The sequence below is a fragment of the Palaemon carinicauda genome, chromosome 20 (genome assembly GCF_036898095.1).
Source record: "Palaemon carinicauda isolate YSFRI2023 chromosome 20, ASM3689809v2, whole genome shotgun sequence".
Taxonomy (NCBI): Eukaryota; Metazoa; Arthropoda; class Malacostraca; order Decapoda; family Palaemonidae; genus Palaemon; species Palaemon carinicauda.
In genome coordinates this window covers 43,078,139-43,105,528 of record NC_090744.1, presented here as the reverse complement: position 1 = coordinate 43,105,528, position 27,390 = coordinate 43,078,139, and the positions used below count along the sequence as shown (strand labels likewise).

Here is a 27,390-nt window from a genome sequence, read left to right as displayed (position 1 = left end):
AGAGAGAGAGAGAGAGAGAGAGAGTGAGAGAGAGTGAGAGAGAGAGAGAGAGAGAGAGAGAGAGAGAGAGAGAGAGAGAGAGAGAGAGTGTGTGTGTGTTCCTCTTGGTGTTTTGAAGTTTTTATAGTTTATGTATGAAAGATTTATTTTAATGCTATTAAAAAATATTTCATTCTAATTGTTTATTACGATTCTTGTAGGTTGTTAATTTCTTTTCCTTTGACTCCACAACTACGAAAGAAAGAATATCACATTTTACACGAGTTTCAAAATTTTATGTTGCATCTCTGATAGTCTATCGACATTAATCTAATGAAAGTACATTACACTAAAGACAAATATTTTCTTTTACATTACAAAAAATGAGAAACTTTTGCTGGGTAAATTAGTATTTTTCTTGCAAGATAACCAAAATGGTTTTACAAACCTAATGAAAGTACTGTACACTAGCGAGACAATATTTTTATTACATTATAAAAAATCAAATACTTTTGCTAGGTAAATTAGTGTTTTTCTTGCAAGAAAACAGAATGGTTTTACATATTTCGCAAATCATTCTCTGTCGAGTTCATATCACAACGCACAAGTCTAGTGACGTCATACTTTGGGGGAAATTAAAGCAAGTGGCAAAACGAACATTTTCCTATTAAATCTTTATAGAGTAATCTTATTACCATCATAGACTCATCAAGTAACGATACCTAGTATCTCAGAAGAATGTATCAGTTGTTTTGAGTAGTCTACAGTACTAGTTACTGAAAATTTAAGAAAAGAAGTACTGGATATCTGGTGACGTCATTTTTATAGCGGAAAGTAAGTGCCAAATAAGTTATTTCTTTCTGATACTTTATCGATTATTATAAGCATTCTCATTACTGAAACATCAAGTAACAATACAAAGTATTTTTAATGTGAGAGAGAGAGAGAGAGAGAGAGAGAGAGAGAGAGAGAGAGAGAGAGAGAGAGAGAGAATAAAGCTATAATTGATACACTGCATTAAATAGGAACAAGTTCCAACTACTAATAGTTAAATATTTTCTACGCTTAAATTAACTAAAGCTAATCATTTCATCATTCACTTTAAAACTGAGAACAAAAGGAGCCACAACTATATTGACAAAATGTTTTTTCATCAAGTTGCAACTCCTTCCACTCAGCCTAAAAATGGTAGGGAAAAAATTAGGCACACATCACTTACTATCATGAAAATCATTCATACTAAAAACAAAATTCAAGTTAAATTAGGTTCAGTTGCATTGGCTGTGGCAAGTGGACAGTCTGCGGGCAGCTCAGAGCCCAAAATCACCTGTTAATCCCAAGGAGAGAGAGAGAGAGAGAGAGAGAACAAGAGAGAAGGAGAGATCTCAAGAGTGCAGAATCCCCCTCCTCTCTCCCACTCTCTTTGAATTAAGCCAGGTCATTGAGGAAATTACAACTTAATGTTTCCAATATCTATGGTAAGAATTTCTATTTTCAATATAAACCCCTAATCTTCTCATTTCCCCAATTTACAGTACTTAAAAATTTACATCTATTTATGGCAAAAACATGAACTAACCCTTCAAGCTGAAATTAAAATAAAATGTTTGTGCCTATAAACAATACAAAGTTGTATTTGCCACAATAACTGGGACAATACTGATGCGTCACCATGCACCACGGAACATGAACAATTCATGAGCCAAATGTGTTATAAAAAATTGTAGGAGGCGGCCCAAACCACTACTTATTAAAAGGACACATCCTCACATAATGGGTTACATGAGACTAACTTCTCAGCAAGAAAAGAAAATATTGTCTGGGCTTGACAAACAGAAGAGCACTATGCATAACATGCAGTCACGTACAAGTATCAATTATTGAATAAAGGAAAAATTACAGTATTAAATCCCTTTACAAGATGTGTAAAGTATAAAATGCAAACTTACTTGTACTACTTCGAGATTACCTTACGTGATCAATAACCTTCCTACGTTATTAACTCTGAGGGGGGGAGGTGTCACAAGCATATCATTAGAAAATGAAGTATTTACGTTTAGTACCAAAAAGTGAAAATCTACCTACAATTATCCTAAAGGCCACAACCATTTGATCCACTATGCTAAGACAACAACCGTGTACTTTAAAAAATTGAAGGGGAATGACATTATAAAAGGTCTTTTAACAATGATCCACTTCAATTAACTGTCAGTATGAAATACTTATTTCTGATGAAACATTTTTTTTTATTTGTACTGTCAACAACCATTTATTAACAGCTGATTTGCATTGACAGGACTTTTAAATTGAAACCAAATTATTTGGCTGACGAAAGTCACGACCACTTTCAGTACTACAATACGATAATATGAGGAAAGGAAATAACCAATAAATAGTCTTAATTATTGGTATCTAAACAAACAGGAATAAACCAATATTTTCATTGGCCCTGGTCTATTGGTGAAAGCAAAATCTCTCTCCAAACGCTGTGTTCCTATAAGTTATCAAACTACAAAAATCCCAGCTTGAATTACTACTGGCTCTAACATTTTGGTTAAAACAAAGTAAATGTACCTGAATGTCTATCTATTACTAACTCATTACTATACTAAATAATGGCAATTATGAGACTGTGGCTCTAATCCGACCAGAAGCAGATGCGTGTCATTTGGAGTAACTGAAGGTCAGACGGACTCATTCCAAGTGGATCAACTCGACATTGCATTGTATAACCAATGTCCTTCAAAAAGAATGCCTAACCTTAAAAATAAAAAAAAATTACACCATGATACAATCTTAGCAAATAGTTTGAGACTACTCTACACAGCAAAGTCCGTAAAACATTTACAAATTATGGAAGAAAAATGCAACAAAACCTTTTAAAATTCATGCCAGTAAATGTAAGCAGTATGCTATCTAATGGTTTGTGGCTAACCTATCATCCAGAGGAACAGAGGTACTAAACTAACAATTGACAAGTGGCCTTGGACCGCCTCCACAAATTTTTTTTTCTTTTTTTTATGAACAGCTGTGCTTCATGCACCAAGCTGAAAAAAATTACTTATATCATGAGAAAACTACATCTGGTTTCAATCAGCTTAAAAACTACTCAAAAAGCATATTTGATATTAAAACAACTAACTTCCATAGTCCCATTTCCAGTTTATCCAATGATTATACATTGAAAATACAATTTACTATGCATTAAAAACAATCAATACTCCATTAGATCAATTATGATAAAAGCTTGAAGCTATACCAACGTTGTCCATTTGTAAGACTAAAAAATTTTAGAGACAAATTTTTGAAGGTACACTGGAAACTGGACCAGGACTAATTCAATAAACTATTTACACTAAACAGTTATTCTACTCCTACACATCTGAGTAAACAACCACCAAGATAAAATAAAAAAATATTCTCAATTCAATCTGCCCTTAATGGAATCCACTACAGTGCCTCTTTGAACATAAGATCTTCCAAAATATTACGTTATTTATAGTTTGATTTTGCATATGTAACATCCTATCACACCAACTAAAGGAATACTAATCAGCAAGAGAAACACTACATCCTCAAAAGACATGTTATATCATTATCTGGACGCTTACACCAGGCCATTCAATTCAACTAGCAACACTAATTAATAATAACCATGAGCTGGTTTTAAGCATCATGCTAAATCTTTCTTCAATCTTTAAAAATAAATAAGGAAATTTATGTTGAAATATTATTCTAAATGTATGAAATTGTATAGCATAAAAAAAAATCTGAATAATGTATTAAGTATGAAATAAAACTCTTAACTATCAAATCTGAAAGCAAAGTTGTGCTGAAGTATGGATGGTGTGCTTAAATATGACTTCAAGTTCTGAAAAGTTTTTGGAAAACACCAAATCCATATCTTGTGGAAAAATGAGTAGGAACCCAAACCAGATCCTTATCAACAACCTCCAAACTAAGCAAAGCAACCAATGCAATATGAATATAATCATAATGTACCATGGTACTAAATAATTACTTCCTTACAGGATCACCCTCTCAACCAAGAGTAAGAAATCTTAATACCTCCTAAGATCCTAGATAACAAATGAAGTGGTCTGATCTCTCTAAAACAGCAATGAAAATTTTGCAAATGTGAGGTTTGCATGATTCATGATACTAAAAAGAAACTAGGGGAGGAATTAACACAATAGCCATCTACAGTAGTAGTACGGTAGAAATACCACCATGATATGAATATGGCAGTCATACAGTTTATTCGAGAGGTATGTCATCACTACCAGTGCTGATCAGAAATCTTAATAATGTCTACAGTATGATTTATAGATACCTTGTCAACAGATTCAATAAAAAATAGATGCTAAAGAAATCTTTTTGGACTGTTACAGTTTATGACTATTATATACAGAACCATAAATTCCTGGATAAAAGAAAAGCTTTAATACTGATAAGCTCGAACCAAGCTCATGAACTAATTTCTACTGATTCAAGCAGGGAGGCAATAACTACCAACAACCCTATAAATTTTTTTTACAGCTTCAACACTATTTTAAACTGTGAAAATTTTTCAATGATGTGACTAGTTTACCACACAAAACAGTGCTGCACTGCACAAATCAAATGCAATGATGACAAGCCTGCAGTGCTTCAAACAGAAAAAATGCCATGAAATCTAAGGAATATACTATGCACCAACTATCAAATCTTTGACTCAAACATTTTTTTCAGCCTACAATCCACAAGACTGACAAAGAATCATGAGACAATAAGGAAAAAGTGCTTGGCAAGGTGCAGGTGAGAAAAGGGCAATTCTAACTTCATTTTTCTCAAAGTAGGTATACATAAATTGAAAAGAAAAGGAGGCATAGCTAATAGCCCTAACCTGCAGGGCATGAAAATTCCCATTACAAATGACAATGCACCTGTGGTCAAGAATAAGTGTTTTTGTCAAAACATCAGTGTACCTAACAATAACAACAACAACAACAACAACAAAAATAAAATAATAATAATAATAATAATAATAATAATAATAATAATACACTATGAGAAAGCTTTTGACATTTACTGTAAAATTCCTTTATCAAACTTTGTGTCATACCAAGCACATCTTGGCTGCCTGAAGACTAAAATATCTAGAAAACTAAATAAATTAATGACTAAGTCTCTTGACTCTGAGAGCTGAAGGACTTCTACCCATCTAAGAAGCAATGCAAATTTGTAAGAGAGACATATGCAGAAAATGAACGAAAACTATCATTTACAAAATGGTAAAATTAGGTCTTTTAAAGAGACGTTTTGCGAGTTTTGCACCACAAAATTCAGGACTGCAGTATACAATTATTTACATACATTCCAACAATAACATCTCCCCCTAATATGTAAATCTACCTTTCAAAATATTCCTTTAGCTTCACAATCCCTTAAAACCCCTACAAACAATCGGCCATGGTGAGTACTACCTATTCAGGACTAAGGATTAAACACTTTTCTAATGTCACATCTCAGACATCTGAAAACTACCAGAAGTAAATTTTGTATCTGAATAATAAAAAAAAGCCATAGCCACATACAGTACAATCATACATTTTAAAGATGAATATGAACATTAATAAAATATTATTTCAATTGCCTCAAGAGTCCCATGGTCTATCTTTGGAAAGTACGCATAATTGAAGGGAAAATTACTGTTACACAATTCAATAAAAATATTACTATAATCATATCTACCAAGAACATGTCCTTATATTGCAATCTCCAATCTACTTTTCAATTGTTGCTAATTTTCATGTATTTGCTAACAAGCTTGCCGGCAAAGGCCGTCTGCCAAAGGATGCAATATGGAATCTGAATTGTAATGCCAAAGATAAAAACAAAAGGATGATTTTGTAAATGAAAAGAAAAAAAAAACAGCAATGCTAAAAAAAAGTTTTTACAACCTGAATGAAAATTTAATGTACAACACTCAGAAACTTTCCCAGCAAAAAAATGAAATGAGGCCGTAACTGACAAAACAAAAAATTTCAAACCTTGTCTAAAGAAACTAGTTAGACTAAATCACTGACACTAATAAAACTAACAGAGTAGACAAAAACTTTCAATTGATGAAATGTACATCAACTCAACACACTAGAGCTTAGATCAAAATGCACTAACCAATAAATAGCCTTTATGAACAAAGGGAAATGAGATCACCAGAATTCTAAAAATAAAACTAACTTAATCACACATGAAGGCCTTTCACTTTCCTTATATTCAAAATGAAATAGCTTCACACAAAACAAAGTCAATACAACAAATTCACTCTCAATCCAAAAAAATATAAGATATAGCCATCGCTGACACTGCACTAAGATGTTAATTACAAGGTTGCAAAGCAAAATCAAGGCCCTAATATTTGCTGCAATTTTTGCTACAATAAATCACTTGCTCACTTTTTATCATTCAATATTATGCAACAAAATGTCTATGAAAGCAGACTTTGCCTGTACAACTGCAAGCAATACAAAAGAAAAATGCTCAAAAAAGACTTCGTTATTTCTTACTCAAATGTTAAGAAAATATAGACCTGGGAATATTACAACTTGGGTAAACTTACTATCACTGTTAATTAAGGACAACTTTTTGAGGGAAATTTGTCTATCACTATCATTTTGCTATAAAATTAACTTAATCGTTACTTATTACTTGGATAAAACTGCCTACAAAATGTTAAAGCAAGTATTGTATTCCTAAGATACCATTGCATGTAAAAACTACAATACTGGCCTGTTGACACTGCTCTAACTTTCTCTCACCCATGAGCCTTTCAGCAAGGCAAACCTTAGAAAAAAAATGACAATCAACATGGGGAGGAGTTAATAACATTTACTCATCAATTAGGTCACTCAACCATTACTTTCCAAACAAGAAGGATGCTATAAACCCCGATACTTTTTGGATAATTGAAAAAATAAAAACAATCAGATTACTAGTGACTGGGGAAAAAAACTATTTCAAGTTAAAATTCTTCCCGAGATTGTAAATCCTCACACAAGTGCTACAAATGAATTGAGACATTAGTGAGCATATCACAAAATTATTAGAACGTGCAGTAGCAGCAGCACAGAGATATCAAGTAAGAAAGAGGACTTACATTTTAAAATTTAATTAAGATTTGGTCACTGTAGGCTTGCGATCTAGCTCTCCCCCTCTCAAAATTTCCATCTACCTCTTTCTTCCCTGATTCAAAAGTTAGTACATAGCAAAAACACACACACTATACCCCTAATAAGGAAAATATTACTACAGTAGCTTTTTAATGGCTAACTAGAGAAGTTAAGCGCCACCATATAAAGAAAAATACATAAGGAGAAATGATCATTAGTTCACATACCAAAGAGATGTCCTCTTCCGGATGAATTATGCGGGAATTCGCCGACACAGTTGTTATCAATGCAGGCTTTTTAGGTTCTAATTTCTCCTGATGTACACCCCCACCCCCACCTGAGGCCATAACATTCGGCGTTGACTGACCGTTGGCTTGACTATACGCAGGAAACGCAGGTTTGACGGGACCAATCTGATTATTGGCAGTGGTGGTATGCTGTCAAAAAGATGGTGAAAATACATTAGAAATATATTACTTAGAAGTAAATCTATGGTATACCAGTAAAAACAAATTTCACTCATATGTTGTCAAAAAGAGAGTGAAAATCCATAAGAAATATTATCTAAAAGTAAATCAATGGTATATCATTAACTTCAAATTTTACAGTATGCTATCAAAATGGAGAGAAAATCCATTAAAAATATATTACTTAAAATTAAATCATTGGTATACCATTAACAACAAATTTCCGTACTGTAAATCTATTATCTGTATACTTTCCCAATACAGTATTCATATGCCATCATATTTCAAGTACCAGCTTTTTAAATAGTATAAAGTATTAAACTCCAATCAGTTCATTCATAGGCACAATGAATTATGGGAAGGAAAGAGGGGTGTATAGGTATAAACCAGGCATATTAAGGGAAATGTGTTTACATAGAGGATGGGGTTGTTACTTCCTGGCAGATGAAGTCTCATGGTAATGTAACTTACAGGCATATCCTCAAGAGGGGGCAAAGGGAAGCATACTGTATAAGAATAGGCTACAATACTCTACCTATCCTTGCAATTATGCCCAAATTCGTTACCTTGGACGAGACGCATACCCTTCTGAAAGGAAGCTGAAGTTATGCACCTTTAAGTAGCTTACACAGGACCTGAGGTAAAGGATTCAAGGGGACATGGGCAACATACCTTGAGTGAACAAAGGAGGATAACTTGGTACATGTGCACCAAGCCCATGATTATCAACAGGTATTTCCAAAGTCTACCAATAGGGCTAAGCCCTTAACCTCATCAGCTCTTGCTTGAGATTGCACATGTGCATCAACACAAGGCCAGAATGATGATGTGTCAAACATTTCCTTCTTGTTCCTGCCCGAGCTAATGAAGAGGGTGCGCATGAGCCAGTCTCCTCTTGAAGTAGTACAACAAGGCCTCACTGGACACTAGGTACATCACTAGTATTCATCATCATCTCCGTTTTGGAGGGAGGGGATTGAGAAAGTCTAGTCTAGGGTCAAGGACCAGAGGGCACCGGGTCTTTGTAAAACAAGTTCATTATGGTTCTGCAGGTGGTCATATAAAGGCTGTACAGGCATGAAGTATCAGTCGGGAAGACAACAGGTAGGACAGGGTGGACAAACTAAGTCCAACTTCATGCATTGAAAGGCCTCATCATAGTCAGGAGTCAAAACTAATGTTCTATTGGGGCTCACTAGAGGACATTGGAACTATTCCGGTGGAAGCATTATGGATAAACTTTGCTAGCTTGTAGAACAGGTCCATGAGTGATCTGAGATTAGTCAGGTTGGCAGGGGTTGGGAAATCCCAGAAGGCACTGACATCAACCCAATTGCCCTCCGAGTGTGCATCTATAGAAGTTAAAGAAAGGCGTGACAATTACAAACTTGCTGTTCTGGAGGGTGATCCCAAACTTACAGCACTTGGTGAGCAACTCGTGGATATGGTGAAGACCTGTTAGGTAATCTTCATCATCAAGGCGTGCAAGGTAACCTCATCATCATAAAGGAGCATGATATTGATGACTGCCTTTTTTTTTATTCCTTCACAGGCAGAAGGCATCACCAGTAGTAACAAAGCCCACCAGCAATCAGCAGTGTGTGAACTGACTACAGTATGTGGCAAAACGAAGGTAGTGAAATGTTGGACCTCTTCAGCAAGTTTCAATTGTGTGTATTCAGAGATGATATCAGCTGTGGTAAAATACCAAGCCATTGGGTCCACACCATGAACACTGACCAAAGGTGTGGGTGAAGGGTGGGTTGAGAGAGTTCAACTGTGATACATACTCAAGGGTCATTCTTGGCAACTCTGAAGGGATGACACCAATCTGTGTTGTCACCACCGGCAGGCTTCATGATTTCCTGTGCTACCATCAAGTCTTCTTCCTTGACCTGGTTTGTGAAGGCATAAGGAATTTGTCTTATAATGCAAATAGCAGAAGGGTTAGCAGCATTCTTATGAATCCTAATACAAGAACCAGCCGTGGGTTTAAGAGAATCTCAACTAAAAATTCTTTGGCAGCCAACACATCTTTATATTCTTGAAAGTATTCCTTGTAGACCAAAGGTGATGTGGTAGCAGAGATGTGTAGCTCCTTGCATCGGGTAATATGACTTCCAAAATGGGAATGTTCCTGTCTTAATAGGAATGAGAAGGTGGATGCTTAAGGACCTGCTCTCACCTGGCCAATGGTGCTGGTGTTTGCACATGAGGTACTCCTCCAAGTGGTAGCAATCACACTGAGCTCAATCTCCAATCAACTGACCACAAAGATACCAGTTAGCAGGAGAATCTTGACCTTCATTCCCAGAGGAAAACAGTCGCTAAATATCTAACGGAACTTTCGTACGAGACTAAAACTGCTACTCCTTAGAAGGAAAGGAGTCGTCCAAAGATGAAGAGGGCCAAAGATGAAGAGGAAGAGTTGATGTTGGAAAAGGGAGAAAAATCACAAATTTTAAGTAATTTTTATTTTTCCTAACAGTACTTACCTCGAACTACTTTCTTAGGAGGATCTAGGATCTCCTCATTAACCGACCAAGAATTTTGCGTAGTTCCCCCTCTCTCCGTTACCTTGTTGGGGCGCTCCGGGGCGGAAGGATACTCACCCTGGGGCGACCGGGGTCAGCGTGTGAGGCTGCGCTGTTAGGATCATCAGTAAGGGTATGTTTAAGACCTCTTCGAACTCCTGTAAGATACTCGGGGCAGGATGGGTGGGCCATAACCCGAAAGTAGTTCAAGGTAAGTACTGTTAGGGAAAAATACAAATTACTAAAAATTTGTGATTTGTTCCAACACGGAGTACTTACCTCAAACTACTTTCTTAGGTACCTTAGGAGGAGGGAGTGGCTTACAGACCGGAATATCTTGTAAACTCCTGGGGAACAAGACCTAGATAGGAGGCTAGGTCTAGACTGCCCAGGGAGAGGTAGGAGAGCAGGGGAAAGCACGCAAAAGTCTACCTTACGTACAACTCACCTTTAAATATAATCCAGACATGGTGTCCCTCAACGTCCATCTCTCACATGGAAGGAGGATAGAAAAAAGGATGGGACAAGGGAGAGGGTAGCAAGGAAAGGGGGGAGTAAGGAGGAACCCGTGTCGCTTGCGATTACTTCCCACGGGCTACCCGGGACCAAAACTACTGTACTAAGCTTGCTGCATAGCTGAAATTACTGGCCCAATGGAGAAGGCATCCAAGGACTTCCTTGTAAAATCCTTCAGGTAAGGGCTGTAAAGGTGGATTGTCTGGCCCAAGTACCCACACACAAGATTTGGCCCACTGCCATGTTAGTGTCAAAGGCCAAGGATGTCCTAAGGCCCCTAATGTCATGGGGTCTCGGGGTCCCAGGGACCGTGGAGCCATCACTCTCGTACGCCCTTTTGATAACCTGTCGGAGCCAGAAAGAAATAGTATTCTTAGAAACAGTCTTCTTGACTGGGCCTGTCGATACGAACAAACTTTTGATAGCTGGTCTGAGTTTGGATGTCATACTGAGGTGTTTCCTGATAGTCCTCACGGGGCACAAAAGCAGGTCTTCCTGGTTGTCCGAGCGCGGAATTGCTGGAATAGAGAATTCCTCGAACCTAAGGTCAGCAATTGCCGCGTTCTGGATCTTTGCCACGAATTCTGGTAAGAACCTAAACGACAAATCCTTCCACCCCTTCGAGTGTGAGACTTTGAAGGACAAACCGTGGAGTTCGCTCCGCCGTTTGGCCGAGGCAAGGGCTAGCTAGAATACAGCCTTGAGGGTGACGTCCTTGTCTAGGATGTTTTTAAAAGGCTCGAAGGGGGGTCTCGTGAGAGCCGTGAGGACCCTGGCTACATCCCACTGGGGAACCCTTGAGGAGCGGGGGTCACAAGACTGTTCAAAACTCCTGATAAGCATGGAGATGTGGCGAGAAGCCCCTAGGTTGATGCTCTTGAGTTGGAAAACCTGGCCCAGTGCCGCACAGACTCCTTTGATGGCTGGGATGGAGACTCCCAGGTCGTCCCTCAGATGAACTAGGAAGTCTGCAATACTGTGGACCGATGTGTCTAAGGGCCACAAATTCTGAGTGGCACACCATTTAACAAATGTGGCCCATTTTGCCTGGTACACCACGCACGAGGACTTCCGGAGATATCCTGTCATCCTGGCGGCAGTCTTATCCGAGAAACCTTCCTTCCTTAGCGGGCGCTTGATAACCTCCATGCGTGTAGCCTCGGGCCCTGGGGGTTTTCATGTAGCCTTTGGAAGTGAGGACTTCTCTTGCCGGAAGGGGCCACGGCGGAAAGGGCCCTCTCCAGCCACCAGGGCACTACCAAAGTCATCTTTGTGGAACTCGATTGTCTTAGCCTGTTGAGTACCTGCCTGATGATCCTGAAGGGGGGAAAGGCGTACATGTCGAGGCCGTCCCACGAGTGCAGGAAGGCGTCTTCGAACGCTGCTGTCGGATCCGGTACTAGGGAGCAGAATACGGAAAGCTGTGCGTTGAATCTTGTGGCCAACAGGTCTATCACCGGGGAGCCCCAACGCTGGAGGACCTCCTGTGCCACCTGCGGATGAAGAGACCATTCTGACCCTACCACCTGATCCGTCCTGCTGAGTCCATCTACCAGAATGTTTCTCTTTCCCGGAATGAACCTGGCTGTTAACAGAATGTGGTTCCTTTCGGCCCATTCCAGGATTTGAGCTGTGAGGTCGCACAGTTCCCTCGACCTTAGGCCTCCCTGCTTCTTGATGTACGCCACCACCGTGGCGTTGTCGCACATGAGTGCCACAGAGTTTCTCCGAAGGAGACGGGCGAATGTGGCTAGGGCCTTTTTTACCGCCATGAGCTCTAAAAGATTGATATGCCGGGTCTTTTCCTCCACTGACCATTTGCCCTCTGCTGTTTCTTCGAGGAGATGAGCTCCCCACCCCTTTTTTGATGCGTCCGTGAAGAGCAGCATCTCCGGAGGAGCGGAGGTGAACGGGATTCCTTTCAGCATGTGCCTCCTGTCGGACCATCAGAGGAGCGTGTCTTTGGAGGACGGGGACACCTTGACGATCTTCTGCGGGGACTCCTCCACTGACCAGAGATCCTTCAGGTTCCACTGGATTGGTCTTAGCTTGAGCCTGCCTTGAGGGACCAATTTCTCCAAGGAGACCAGGTGACCCACTAGTCTCTGCCAATCCTTGGCTCGCACTGGGGTGCCCTCAAGAAACGGGCGAATCACCTGGTCTAGGTTGTCCAGCCTATCCTGGGAAGGGAAGGCTCTCGTCAGCTGGGAGTCTAGGACCATCCCAAGGTACGTCATCCTGGTGGTGGGGACTAACTGGGACTTCTCAAGGTTGAGCGTAATCCCGAGCTCCTTGCAGAACTGCAGCAGAAGGGCGCCTTGATTCTTTAAGTCTGCCTCTGAGGCTGAAAGCAGCAACCAGTCGTCGGGGTACCTGATCAGCCTGATGCCCTGTTTGTGTGCCCAGACTGAGACCAGGGCGAACACCCTCATGAACACTTGTGGAGCCATCGACAGACCGAAGCAGAGGGTCTTGAACTGAAGGGTCTGAGAACCCCACCTTATCCTGAGGAACTTCCTGCTGGAGGGGTGTGTACGGGAATCTGAAAATAAGCATCCTTGAGATCCAGGGACATCGTGAAATCCCCTTCTCTCAAGGCCGCCAGCACCGACTTCGGCGTGTCCATCTTGAAGGGGGTCGTCTTGATGAACTTGTTCAGAGCCGAGAGGTCGATGACTGGCCTCCAACCTCCCGTCGCTTTCTCCACCAGGAAGAACCTGCTGTAGAAACCCGGAGAAGGCTTGTGAACGGGCTGTAGGGCTCCTATGCTTAATATGGCTTCCACTTCTGCTTGCAGGGCAGCTCTCTTCTCCGTGTCTTTGGGCAGTCCGCCCGATGTTCGGGGATCAACGGGGGCGGTTCTGACAGGAAGGGGATCCTGTATCCCTCCGTGAGGACTGTCACCGTCCATGGATCCGCTCCGTTGTCCAGCCATGCTTGCCAATACTGTTTGAGGCATCCCCGCACCTGAGGCGTGGAAAGGTGTGGGGCCTCTCTCCCTATCTCCTTCTGGGGAGACAGTTGGAACGTCCTCTCCTTGACCCTGAGTACTTAAGTCTAAAGGAGGCCTGAGGTTGGGCACCACCCCTTCTGCAGGGCCGTGGGGATTGGTGCCAGGAAGAGGTGGAAGCCTCCTGTCTAGCCGGAGGCGTAGGCGGGTAGGCCCCATCTGTTGGCGCTCTTCTAATTGAGGGCCGCCTTGTAACTTGTTGCCTGGGTTCCGCTGTACTCTTCATCTTACCGACCCTCTCTATTGTCTCCGCTACTGCCTGAAGGGGGAACACTGTCTCGCACCAGACAGGGGAGTTCCTCAATTCCCTCTCAAGGAGCCTACGGGGCAACCTGTTCAACACCGTGTCCCTTCTCCTCAGGACCAAGTTAGCTGTCTGGGTAAGGGACTGGAAGGTGAGGAACTTCATCGCCTTGCCCCCCCCATCGGATTAGTTCCTGCAACAGTGCCTGATTTTCTGGCGCCGACAGGTCGTGCGCCAGCTGGAAACCTGCTAGGGTGCAAGCCCACCAGTCCAACCAAGAGGTTACGTTGACGACGTCTTGCGAGGTGTCTTCCATCATGGCGGCCTCCGCTTGCGAGATGACCACTGGCGCATTCAGGCTCCGTTCATCGGTGTTGCCCTGGTTTAGGGTAGCAACCGCCTCATCCAGTGTGCGGGGCCCTGAGTGCCGCCCGTCTGGCACATAGAATTTCTTCTGGGTTCTAAGGCCGGCAGAAGCTTGAAGGAACCCTGTGCTCTCAACGAGTTCTTTGGGCCTAACACGAAACGATCCACATTCCATCCCCAGGGCAACGTTGGGCGCTAAAGGTAGGGTAAGGGATGGTTTCTGCTGGACAGGGTTGTCCACCATCCTGCCCAGACCTGACAAACAACTCGTCCAGCCTATGGTGGTGTCGGATAAGGGCCAGCACTTTCCGGTAGGATGAGACCTCGTCCGGAGAGCACTCTCCTGCGCCCAACAGATCTTCCACTATCTGCATCTCCGTGTCAGAAGCTTCATCAAACACGGAGGGATCCATGGGAGCGGAGACATCCCTCCCCTCCTGGCGGGTTGATGGAGCAGCCTCCACCGCGGGGGTAGCCATCATGGGTCTACCCCCTCCCGGACCTGGTTGATGGTCGCGGCAGCGGCGTCCTCCGTAACTTGGCCGGTGCCGCTGCGACGCAATGGCTGGGAGCTGAGCCACTGGGTCCCACCTGCGGAAGGTCCAGTCGCGCGGGTGGAGCCACTGACTTGCTTGGAAGGGGCAACTGTAAGTGTGCCAACGGCCGCATCAGACGAGTGGGTGGGGCCGAATAGACACTGTGCAAGGGTACGGAAGCGGCTCCAGCAGCCACCGAGGCAGGCACTGGAGCGGCAGCCGTCTTGCTAGACTCCCGACGGTGACGAACCACTGTGATATACCTCCTCCTCGAGGAACTCCTCTTCTTATATTTCCTCCTCTAGGATTTCGACCTCTTCTTAGCCGGGCTGGTGTGGGAGCTAGGTCTCCTCCTTCTGGACCTCTTCCTCTTCCTCCTGGAGTCCCGGTCGCTAGAACTTTCCGATGAGAAAGAACCGTAAGAGGAGTAGCTGTCCGAGGAAAAGGAGCTGTTCGAGACGTCTGTCTCAATCACGAGTCTTCTGGGAATCCTTGGTCTGGATACCAGGGTAGGGGGCTCCATGAAGTCCAGCGGAAGCGTAGCTGAGGGCGCCAGGGGTGAGCGGATAGCGGGTCGAGAGGCACACCATCCCTCGAACTCTTCTTCTAACCTCATGGGGGACCGGAAAGGCGTCCTAGGCGCTGTCCACACAATAGAGTCCGGGTCCGACGAACATGTCGGCCGTCTTTCTTTATCCTGACCACCCCCGGAACCCGCTGAACCTGAAAAGCACTGCCACGTTGTGGGGGTAGGCGCTGTTTCTGGCTTCCCCCACACCGGGTCTTCACTTGAGACGAGTCCTGCGGGCACCAGGCCTACGTCTATCACACAAACTTCCGCCACAATAGCAGACCCCCCCTCGTCTGCGTAGGCCCCTTCACAACAGATTCCCCGCATCAGACTCATGGGGAACGGCAATGGGCCGTTTCCCCGCACGGACTTACCTCGTCCCCTACTCTTGGTTGGAGAAGGTGAAGGAGAACCTCTCTCTGAAGGCGCTGAGGGCGACATTCGCGGCGAGGTAAGGCCCGTCTTCTTAGGAGATCTCTTGGGTGCCTTCTTTTTGGCGAACAAGGTTCAGCCCAGGACTCGCATTCCGGACACGTGGAGGTAGGGGAGCACTTATTCCCCCGACACGAGGAGCACAACGTGTGCGGGTCGACCTCTGGCCTAGAGAGCCAGGCTCCGCAAGACTTACCCGCTTGGGGCCCGGGACAATGACGCTGGGATTCCATAATGGTGGAAAACGAACACGCAAGCAACACAAGAACACAAGGGAAAGGTGAGGAACACAACGGGAACACGTGGTGTACAAGGGATAAGGAAAACAAGGAAACACGTGGGACACAAGGGAGGGAGAACACAAAGGAACACGTGGTACACAATGTGATCAGACGGGATAATTGAGAGAGCTGCGAGATATTATCTATGCCGCGACCAGACGCTTACTGACGATCCTAACGTGGCTTGCCGTTCTCTGTCTCGATTGCCCCCAAAAACCGCTATTCCTGAAAAGTACTGCCACGATGGAGGGGAAGGAGCTGGTGTTCCTGACCTCGCCCACACCGGGTCTTCACTTGAGACGGGTCCTGCGGGCACCATAACCTTGTCTACGGAAAGCACTTCCGTCACAATAGCAGACTCCCCACTCGTCTGCGTAGGCACAATGCAATTAGAATCAATGAAATCAGACTCATGGGGAACAGCCATGGGCTGTTTCCCCACAACGGACTTACCTCGTCCCCTACCCTGGGTAGGGGTAGGGGAAGGAGAACCTCTCTCCGAAGGAGCTAATGGAGATGTCAATGGCGAACTGATACCAGGCTTCCTAGACAACCGCTTCGACGCCTTCTTTTTAGTTCAGAACAAAGTCCACTGCAGCTCCGGCCAGGACGCACACTCCGGACACGTGGAGGCAGGCGAGCACACACTGCCTCTACACGAGGAGCAAAACGTGTGCGGATCGACGCTCGACTTAGAAAGCCATGCCCCGCATGACTTACCGGACTTGGGCCCAGGTCGACGTTTCCACAGGAATACACGAGCAACATAAGGAAAGGATATGGATGGGAAAGCACAAAGGGAACACGTGTAACACAATGGTGGGTCGGACGGGATGTGAGAGAGAGCGGCGAGATGTTATCTATGCCGCGACCAGATGCTTACTGGCGACACAGACCTAGTAGCGTTCTCGCGCGCGCTGACCCTGGGTAGCCTCAGGGAAAACGGAGATAGGGGGAACAGCGCAAAATTCTTGGTCGGATAGGGAGGAGATCCCAGATACTCCTAAGGAAGTAGTTCGAGGTAAGTACTCCGTGTTGGAACAAACTATTTGAGTAATATTGAAAGTTCTTTTTTTTATTTATATTTGGTTAATATTCATTGTAAGGTCTTTCATCATGTTGGAAAATTATATAAGAGCCCAGTTGAGAGAATGTAAACAATACTATTATTATTATTACTTGCTAAGCTACAACTCTAGTTGGAAAAGCAGGATGCTATTAAGCCCGGGGGTCCCACCAGGGAAAATAGCCCAGTGAGGAAAGGAAACAGGACAAATAAAATATTTCAAGAAATCATTAAAATCACAAATTTTAAGTAATTTGTATTTTTCCTAACAGTACTTACCTCGATCTACTTTCTTAGGAGTATCTGGGATCTCCTCCTTATCCGACCTAGAATTTTGCGTAGTTCCCCCTATATCCGTTTCCCTTGTTGGGTCGTCCCGTGGTGGATGGATACTCGCCCTGAGGCGACCCCGGGCCAGCACACGAGTGTGCTGCTAGGTCTGATTCGCCAGTAAGCATAAGTGAAAATACTATTCGAACTCCTGTAAGGGGCAGGATGGGCGGTAAATAACCCGAAAGTAGTTCGAGGTAAGTACTGTTAGAAAAAATACAAATTAATTAAAATTTGTGATTTGTTCCAACACGGAGTACTTACCTCGAACTACTTTCTTGGGAGACTTACACTTTAGGAGGCGGGGTGGACTTACAGGCCGGACGACCCGCCATACCGGTACGTGATACGGGACCTAGATAGGAGGCTAGGTCCAGGGTAGGAGAGTCGGGGGAAGCACGCAAAAGTCTACTTGATTGAATATCTCACCTTTATGCATAATCCGGACATGGTCTTCTATAACAACATCCATCTCTTATATGGGAGGAGGGAAAGGAGGAGGATAAAAAGGGTAGCAAGGAAAAGGGGGAGTAAGGCGGAAACTTGTGTCGCTTGTAATTACTCCCCTCGGGCTACCGCAGGGCTTTAGCCTTAAACTTGTTGAAGGGTGGAAATGACTGGTCCGATGGAGAAGGAGTCCAGGGACTTACTCGTACAGTCTTTCAGGTAGTGGGCCGTAAAGGTGGACTGCCTGGACCATGTGCCCGCCCGCATGATTTGACCTACTGCCATGTTCTTGTTGAATGCCAAGGAGGTGCCCCCTAATGTCATGGGGCCGTGTCTTGCCAGGAACTGCCGACCCCTCACTGTCATAAGCCCTTTTATGATTTTTCGAAACCAGGAGACCAAGTTCTTATACACTGCTTTCTACACTGAGCCTGAGGAAACAAACAGAATTTTGATGCTCGGCCGAAGTCTGGCTGTCTTGTTAAGGTACTTCCTGATTGTTCTCACTGGGCACAGGAACAAGTCTTCCGGGTTGTCTGAGTGAGGGATCGCCGGGATTGAGAACCCTTCAAACCTTGGGTCTACGATGGCCGGGTTCTGTGTTTTGGACACAAAATCCGGCAGAAACTTAAAGCCCAGGTCCTTCCACCATTTCGAGTGTGAGACCTCAAACGACAAGTCGTGGAGTTCACTCACCCTCTTGGCTGAGGCCAGAGCTAGTAAGAACACTGCCTTGAGGGCGAGGTCTTTATCCAGGATAACTTTGAGAGGTTCGAAGGGTGGCCTAGACAAAACCTTGAGAACGTTAGCTACGTCCCACTGCGGGACTCGAGAGGCGCGGGGGGAACAAGATTGCTTGAACCTCCTGATGAGCATGGAAATCTGACGAAAGGCCCCCAGGTCAATGCCTCTGAGTAGAAATACTTGTCCCAGTGCTGCTCGGACCCCTTTGATGACTGGAATGGAAACCCCTAGGTAGTCCCTTAGGTAGAACAGGAAGTCTGCAATCCTGTAGACCGATGCACCCAGGGGCCTCAGGTTCTGAGCCGCACACCACTTTACTAATGTGGCCCACTTGGCCTGGTAAACCATGACCGAGGATTTCCTGAGATAACTGGTCATCCTCGAGGCTGTCTTCTTTGAGTATCCTTCCTTCCTTAGTAGATGCCCGATAACCTCCACGCGTGTAGCTGAAGGTACTGGGGGTTCTCGTGAAACCTTTGGAAGTGGGGCTGGCGTAGCAGATCTTCTCTTATCGGCAGAGGCCACGGAGGAAGGATAGCCGGGTCTTGTAGGTCCGCGAACCACTCCATCTCCGGCCACCAGAGCGCTACCAAAGTCAACCTTGTATCTCTTGACTGCCTGATCCTGTTGAGAACCTGCCTGAGAATCCTGAAGGGAGGAAAGACATATACGTCGAATCCGTCCCACGAGTGTTGGAAGACGTCCTCGAACGCTGCTGCTGGGTCTGGCACAGGCAAATAGAACACGGGGAGCTGTGCGTCGAGCCTCTTGGCAAAAAAAAAGGTCTATCACCGGTGAGCCCCACCTCTGGAGGCCCTTCTGTGCTACCTGTGGGTGTAGGGACCACTCTGACCCCACTACTTCTCCTGTCCTGCTGAGGCCGTCGGCAAGAAAGTTCCTTTTTCCCAGAATGAACCTGGCTGTGAGGCTGATGTGCTCCTTTTTGGCCCATTCCAGTATTTGAGACGTGAGGTTGTACAACTCCCTTGATCTCAATCCTCCTTACTTATGTATGTCACCACGGTGGCGTTGTCGCTCATGAGTGCTACCGTGTTTCCCCGGAGACGATGGGCGAACCTTGCGAGGGCCTTTTGGACTGCTAGTAGCTCGAGCATGTTTATGTGAAAGGTCTTCTCCTCCAGGGACCACTTTCCCTCTGCTGTCTCCACAAGCAGATGGGCTCCCCACCCCTCCTTTGATGCGTCTGTGAAGAGCAAAGCCTGTGGAGGAATGGACGCGAAGGTACCCCCTTTAGGATGTTCACCCTGTCGGACCACCAGAGGAGCATGTTCCTGGAGTCTGGAGACATCTTGACTAGTTCCTGAGGAGGGACTCCTGGTAACCAGCGGTCCTTCAGGTTCTATTGGACTGGCCTCAGCTTGAGCCTCCCCTGAGGAACCAACTTCTCCAACGAGACCAGGTGGCCCACGAGCCTCTGCCAGTCCTTGGCTCTCATTACCGCACCTGTCAGGAATGGTCGAATAACTTGATCCAGGATACTCAGCCTCTCTTGAGAGGGGAATGCCCTTCCTAATTGGGAGTCCAGGACCATCCCTAGGTACGTCATCCTGGTGGTGGGGACTAACTGGGAATTTTCCAAGTTGATGGCGATCCACAGTTCCCTGCTAAACTGCAATAGCTTCGCTCCTTGCTCCTTTAAGACTGTCTCCGAGGCTTAAAGCAGCAACCAGTCGCCTAGGTACCAGATCAGCCTGATGCCCTGCTTGTGGGCCCAGGCTGATAGTACGGTGAACACTCTCGTGAAGACCTGAGGAGCAGCCGACAGTCCGAAGCAGAGTCCTGAACTGCAGAGACTGGGATCCCCACTTCACTCTGAGGGAGAGGAACTTCCTGCTGGAGGGATGCACGGGGATCTGAAAATAGGCGTCCTTGAGATCCAGGGACAACATGAAATCCCCTTCCCTCAAGGCTGCCAGCACTCCTTGAGCCGGCGAATTTTTGTCTAAAGGAGGACCGGGCCGGGGCACCGCTCCTGCGGGAGGGCCGCGTGGATTGCTGCCAGGAAGTGGAGGGGGCCTCCTGTCTAGCTGGTGCCGTAGGTGGGTAGGCCACGTCTGCTGATGGTCTTCTATGGGGAGGACGTCTTGCCACTGACTGGCTGGGCTCCACTGAGTCCTTAATTTTGCCCTCTCTCCCCATAGTTTCCTCTACAGCCTGCAGGGGGAACACGGTCTCACCCTACACCGGCGCATTCCTCAGAAACTTTGTTTCCCATTCGCGAAGTCTACGGGAGATCCTGTTAAGGACCGTGTCCCTCCTCCTTAACACCCAGTTTGCCGTCTGGGTCAGGGACTTCATCACCTTCCCTCCCAAACGAATGAGTTCTTGTAGAAGGGCCTGATTCTCTGGTACTGACAGGTCGTGAGATAGCTGGAACCCTGCTAGGGGGCACGTACACTAGTCCAGCCAGGAGGTCACATTGACTATATCTTTCGAGGTGTCCTCCATCATGGCGGCCACCGCTTGAGAGAAAACCACTGGTGCAGTGACGTTTCTGTCATCTTCACTGCCCTGGTTTAACGTTGCAACGGGCTCTTCCAACGAGCTGGGACCTGCATGACGTCCGTTTGAAACATAGAATTTCTTCTGGGTCCTCAGTCCCGGCAAGAGCTTGAAGGACCCTTGGGCTCTTAGGGAGTTCTTATGTCCCCCAACGTATTTATCGACGTGCTCCATGCCTAGTGCCACGTCCGGCGCTAGCGGTAGGGCCAAGGATGGTTTCTGCTGGCCCGGGTTATCCACCATCCTCCCCAAACCTGAAAGCCAAGCCTGCTCTGACGACGGTTTAGGCTCGTCTAATCTGTGGTGGTGGCGGATCAGAGCCAGGACTTTTCTATAGGAGGACACTTCGACGGGGGAACACTCGCCCGTATCTAACAAGCCCTCTACCACTTGATCCTCCGTGTCGGCTGCATCCTCGAGCGTGGATGGATCCGTGGGGGCGGCTGTATCCCTTACTTCTGGCTGGTCCGATGGAGCGGCTGCCTCCATCACGGATGGAACCGTCATGGCTCTACCCCCTCCCGGGGAAATCCGTGGGGTGTAAGTACCCTAATATGCCAGCGGCTGCCTCCGGTACTTGGATGGGGCTGGCGTGGCAACGGGTATGGATGCCATGCTGCCAGACCAAGCCAGCGGCTGCCTCGGCTGGAAGGATGGAGCCGGTGATTTGCCGGGCAAAGGCAAGGTAAAGTTTTGTGCGCCAACGGCTGCATCCGACGGGTGGACGGAGACCAAGAGACACTGCGTAAAGGCGGTGTGTGTGTGTGTGTGTGTCCAGCGGCCACTGAGGCAGGCACTGGAACAGCAAGAGCTCTGCTTGACCTGCTAGGGGGGAAAGCCACTTTGCCTCCGTCACGGATGGAGCCGCCGGGACGGAGGTAGCCGTCATGGGTCTATCCCCTCCCGGGGAAATGCGTACCCTGATATGCCAGCAGCTGCCTCTGATGCTTGGATGGGGCTGGCGTGGCAACGGGTATGGATGCCACGATGCCGGGCCGAGGCAGCGGCTGCCTCCGCTGGACGGATGGAGCCGGTGACTTGCCGGACAAAGGCAAGGTAAAGTTTACATGTGCCAACGGCTGCATCCGACGGGCGGATGGAGCCGAAGAGACACTGGGCAAGGGCGCAGGGGCGGCTCCAGTGGCCGCTGAGGCAGGCACTGGAGCGGCAAGAGCCCTGTTCGACTCACTAGGGGGAAAAGCCACTTTAGCCCACTTCCTCTTGGAGGAATTCCTCTTCTTGCTCTTCCTCCTCGAAACCATGGCCTTCTTCCGCGAAGGGCCTGCGTACGAGCTCGACTTCTTCCTGCTAACCTGCTTCCGCTTCCTTCTTGTCTCTTGGTTGTTGAAGTCCTCCGACGAAGATGAACTGTAGGACGAAGAATACTCCGAGGAGGAAGAAGAAGAATAGGAGCTAGCCGAGTCCTCCGAGTCTTCTGCCAACAACCTAGGGGCTTGTAATTGTGCTACCGGTGTGACGGGTTGCATGAAGTCCGACGGGAGCGCTGCTGAAGGCGCCGGGGGCCTGCGTAGAGCCTTCCGAGAGGCGAACCAGCCCGAAAACTCTTCCTCTTGCCGCATAGGTGACCTGAAGGGTGTCCTAGGTGCCGTCCACACAATGGAGTCTGGGTCTGAAGAGCCTGTGGGCTTCCTTTCTTTGTCAAGCACATCCCCGGAAACAGCTGAACCTGTAAAGCACTGCCACGATGGAAGGGAAGGAACCATTCCTGACCTCCACCACACCGGGTCTACACTCGAGACGGGTCCTGCGGGCACCAGAACCTCTTCTACAGCACACACTTCCGCCACACTAGCAGACTCCCCACATGTCTCCGTAGGCACAATACAATCAATATCATCGACATTAGACTCATGGGGAACGGCAATGGGCCGTTTCCCCGCAACGGACTTACCTCGTCCCGTACTCTGGGTAGGGGAAGGGGAAGGGGAAGGAGAACACCTCTCCGACGGAGCTGAAGGCGACATCAAGGGCGAGGAGACGCCTGGCTTCGTAAGCGACTTCTTCTTTTCATTGCGTACAAGGCCTACTGTAGTACAGGCCAGGACGCCCACTCGGAACGTGTGCGGATCTACATCGGGCTTAGAGAGCCACGCTCCGCAAGACTTACTGGCCTTAGGCCCGGGACAGCGACGCTGGGATTCCATAAGGAAAGCACTAAAACACCAAACAACACAAGTAACACAGGGAAAGGATGTGAATGGTAAGGCACAAAGGGATGGGAAAGCACAAAGGAAACACGTGGTAACACAAAGGCGGGTCGGACGGGATGTGAGAGCGGCGAGATGATATCTACGCCGCGACCAGATGCATATTAGCGAGTCAGACCTAGCAGCACACACTCGTGCGCTGACCCAGGGTCGCCTCAGGGTGAGTATCCATCCACCACAGGGCGACCCAACAAGGGAAACGGAGATAGGGGGAACTACGCAAAATACAGTACTTGGTCGGATAGGGAGGAGATCCCAGATACTCCTAAGAAAGTAGTTCGAGGTAAGTACTTCGTGTTGGAACAAATATACATTTTCCATATAAACTATAAAAACTTTAGCAAAACAAGTGGAAGAGAAATAAAGACAATAGTGTGCCCGAGTGTACCCTCAAGCAAGAGAACTAACCAGACAGTGGAAGACCATGGTACAGAGGCTATGGCACCACCCAATACTAGAGACCAATGATTTAAATTTGGAGTGTCCTCCTAGAAGAGCTGTTTACCACAGTTGAAGTCTCTCTTCTACCCTTACCAAAAAAACCCAGTGGCCACTGAACAATTACACTGTAGTAACCAACCCCTTGACAGAAGGCTCCCGCTTTCAAGTAACAAATAGTAAACTTTATTTGTAAAGATGGTGTTATTACAAATGTTGTTTTGCCTTCTGTATCTTTAGAAATACAACATAAATGACCAACGAAATAAAGTAATTTCTATATTGTGTTTTCTTACATAATACGTCCAAAAAGAAAACAACTTTTTTGCTACCGCCATATCTAACGCTAAATGCAATGAACAAACGAACACACTTACACATTCAAATAATAACTAATAATACTAATAGCTTATATAGTAAACTATTAAAACAGTGGTAATCTATAACAATGGTATTTGAGCAATATATTGTGTGATGTTTTTAATAAGATTGAAATTTATATATGTGTGAGGACAGCTGTGATAGTGTAAACATTGTCAGCTGTTTCAAGCTACACTGTTGAAGAGGTGTCACGGAAGAAGAAGAAGAAGAAGAAGAAGAAGAAGAAGAAGAAGAAGAAGAAGAAGAAGAAGAAGAAGAAGAACTGTAATGAAAGTTCTCAGATATATTGATATTAGTTGCCGTTACTTATTTACACAAACGTAAGCTTTTTACATTATTCACACATTTGAATTTCTCTACTATTTTATTCACAAATAAAAAATAATTACGATTCTTTTATTGTTCTGATATTGACCACTATTGTTTCCAGAGCTGTAATCAATTAGTTTTGGATGATTCGGCAGTCGGCACACATGCTTGTGCCTTGATCAGTGGCTTTTGTTTCCTAAAATTCCTTCAGTTAATATTCCGTAATTATGTCTTCCAAGGGTGGAAAACGAAAGCGTATCAATCTCGGCATTAGTTCTAAATTGGAACTAGAGTCAGGTACTTCTGTGTCAAGTGTTTGTACAGAATATGGAATTGAAAAGCAAACTGTTAATGATATACTAAAGAGTAGAGAAAAACTCAAAACTTTTGCCACTCGTTTTGATATCACACCTAAAGAAAGAAGTGTGGGGCTTACGTGTAAACACATGAGGGTTGCTGAATGTAAAGATTTGGAGGAAGTTGTTTATAAATGTTATGTGCAACAATGTTCATTTAATGTAAATGTGCACATAGTGGAAATTGCTGATGCAGCAAAGAAATTAGCAGTCCACATGGATATACAAAATTTCCGTGGCAGCACTGGTTGGCTCTGGAGATTTTGAAATAGGCATAGTATGGGTAATAAAGTGGTCAAGGGTGAATCGGGGAGCGCCGATCTTAGTGCTATACATAAGAGTTATTCTGTAATAAATTGCAGAAACTTATAGAAAATGAGAAGCTTGATTTGAGTCAGATCTATAACACAGATGAAACAGCATTATTTTGGCGTTCCCTTCCCTATAGTGGGTAGTAGGTTTGCCAGGGCACCAGCCACCCATTGAGATACTACCACTAGAGTGTTATAGCATCTTTTGACTGGCCAGACAGTACTACATTAGATCCTTCTCTCTGGTTACGGTTCATCTTCCCTTCGCTTACACACACACGGAATATTCTGGCCTATTCTTTACACCTGACAACACTGAGATTACCAAACAATTCTTCTTCACCCAAGGGGTTACTGTACTGTAATTGTTCAATGGCCACTTTCCTCTTGTTAAGGGTAGAAGAGAGACTTTAGCTATGGTAAGCAGCTATTCTAGGAGACGGACACTCCAAACCATTGTTCTCTAGTCTTGGGTCTTCCACTGTCTTGGGTTAAAGTTCTCTTGCTTGAGGGTACACTCAGGCATACTATTCTATCCAATTTCTCTTCCTCCTGTTTTGTTAAAGTTTTTATAGGAGATATTTATTTTAATGATGTTACTCTTCTTAAAATTTATTTTTCCCTTTTTCCTTTCCTCACTGGGCTATTTTCCTTGTTGGAGCCCCTGGGCTTATAGCATCCTGCTTTTCCAACTAGGGTTGTAGCTTAGCAAGTAATAATAATAATAATAATAATGATTAGTGAAGAAAAAATTCTGGGGAAAGATATAAGTAAAGATAAATTCTCAGCATAAGTTGGTGCTAACGCTTCGGGTACCCAAAGGTCTAAACCTGTTGTTGCTGGAAAGGGTGCAAACCCTCGATGGCTGAAGGACTCGATGCTTGAATTGCCCGTCCATTATTATCATACCAAAAATTCATGGTTTATTCCTCAATTTTCAAAAATATGCTGTTGGAGAAATGAAGCATTTCCAAACCAGTTATAAAATACCGGCCAATGATGTCGAAATGGGTTTGGATGAAGAGGGTGTATGAAACAGCTTCCCCACTTCCCAGAAGTGGTCAACAGAATGTCATGATCATGAAGGTTGAAGACCTGCCAAACTGGGCCTGGATGGAGGGGGTGGTGTTTTCCACGAGACCTACAAATAACTATTAACTAAATAGTTCCAACACCACTGAAAACATACTCTTACTTAAAGACAATAGTTTAAATCTGTGTAAGAATAATTTACTATATAGAACTTTCTCAATTTTTCTTTAATATCAAATCTTATGTTTTTGCATTTAGAAGGATCTGGGAAAGAGACCTGTTAAGTACCACAGCAGCAGCCTGTGGGACACCAGACTGCGAAGCAGGTACAAATGGACAGTACGTAACAAGCACAAACTTACCTGTGCAGCGGAGGGGAAGAGAGGTTTATTGGGTGCAGGTGTAGCACCAGGCGCAGAACTAACTGGAGGCCCGCCTGGCGGAGGTAAAGGCCCCATTGGACCCATAGGGCCCATCATACCTGGCCCACCCATAAAAGGTGGCATATGACTCATAGGTCCCATTGGACCCATCATTGGCATCATGGGGCCAGTGGGTCCCATCATAGGACCCATGGGACCTGGAGGTCCCTGAGGAGGCATACTTGGTGGTGGTGGATTTGACTGACCCGGTAGACTAGACTGCGAATCTTCGTCGTCGTCATCATCTTGCCTTTTATTACCACCCCCTACTCTACCCGCACGCTGTCTCTCGTGGTCTTTCAAATCTTCCTCTGGAATACCTGTCAGGCACACAAAGGGGCATTAGGTAAATGACTTAAGTTTAGAAATTATATTTACATGTGACTACTTTTCAAATTTAATTTTTTTGTATTTTTTAAAAGTACATGACACTGATAGTGATAGCCCATGAACTGTTCCCACACCACTTCTAAGGCTAAAATCTGAATATTCTTGAAAAAAAGCAAAATGCCTCAGACCCCAGTCACCTATATTCTAGTCCTGAGCTCACCTTCCATTTAATAATGTACCTTCTAAATATATGATACTAGCACTTCAGTACCACATTACTCATTTGTAAACAGATTTTACTGAATCCCTAAATTAGAACGATTGCTCCTCCTAAAATATGCATTTAACACACAAATTTCCTATTATGAACATGGTTGTTTAACTGG

At 45.3% G+C, this 27,390-nt stretch overlaps 1 protein-coding gene across 6 annotated transcripts in view; it reads right to left on the bottom strand.

The window, feature by feature from the left end:
- LOC137660311 (BUB3-interacting and GLEBS motif-containing protein ZNF207-like) overlaps positions 1-27,390 on the bottom strand; it is a 102,433-nt gene that overhangs the window by 61,221 nt on the left and 13,822 nt on the right. For all 6 annotated transcript variants that reach the window (XR_011047665.1, XM_068395121.1, XM_068395122.1 and 3 more), the window contains exons 4-5: positions 26,615-26,994; positions 7,358-7,567 (exon numbers count right to left, since the gene is read on the bottom strand). Coding sequence is in view for 5 of the 6 variants with exons in the window: in XM_068395121.1 (XP_068251222.1) it covers positions 7,358-7,567; positions 26,615-26,994 (590 nt within the window). In the remaining variant the exon portion in view is untranslated. The remainder of the gene's footprint in view (positions 1-7,357; positions 7,568-26,614; positions 26,995-27,390) is intronic.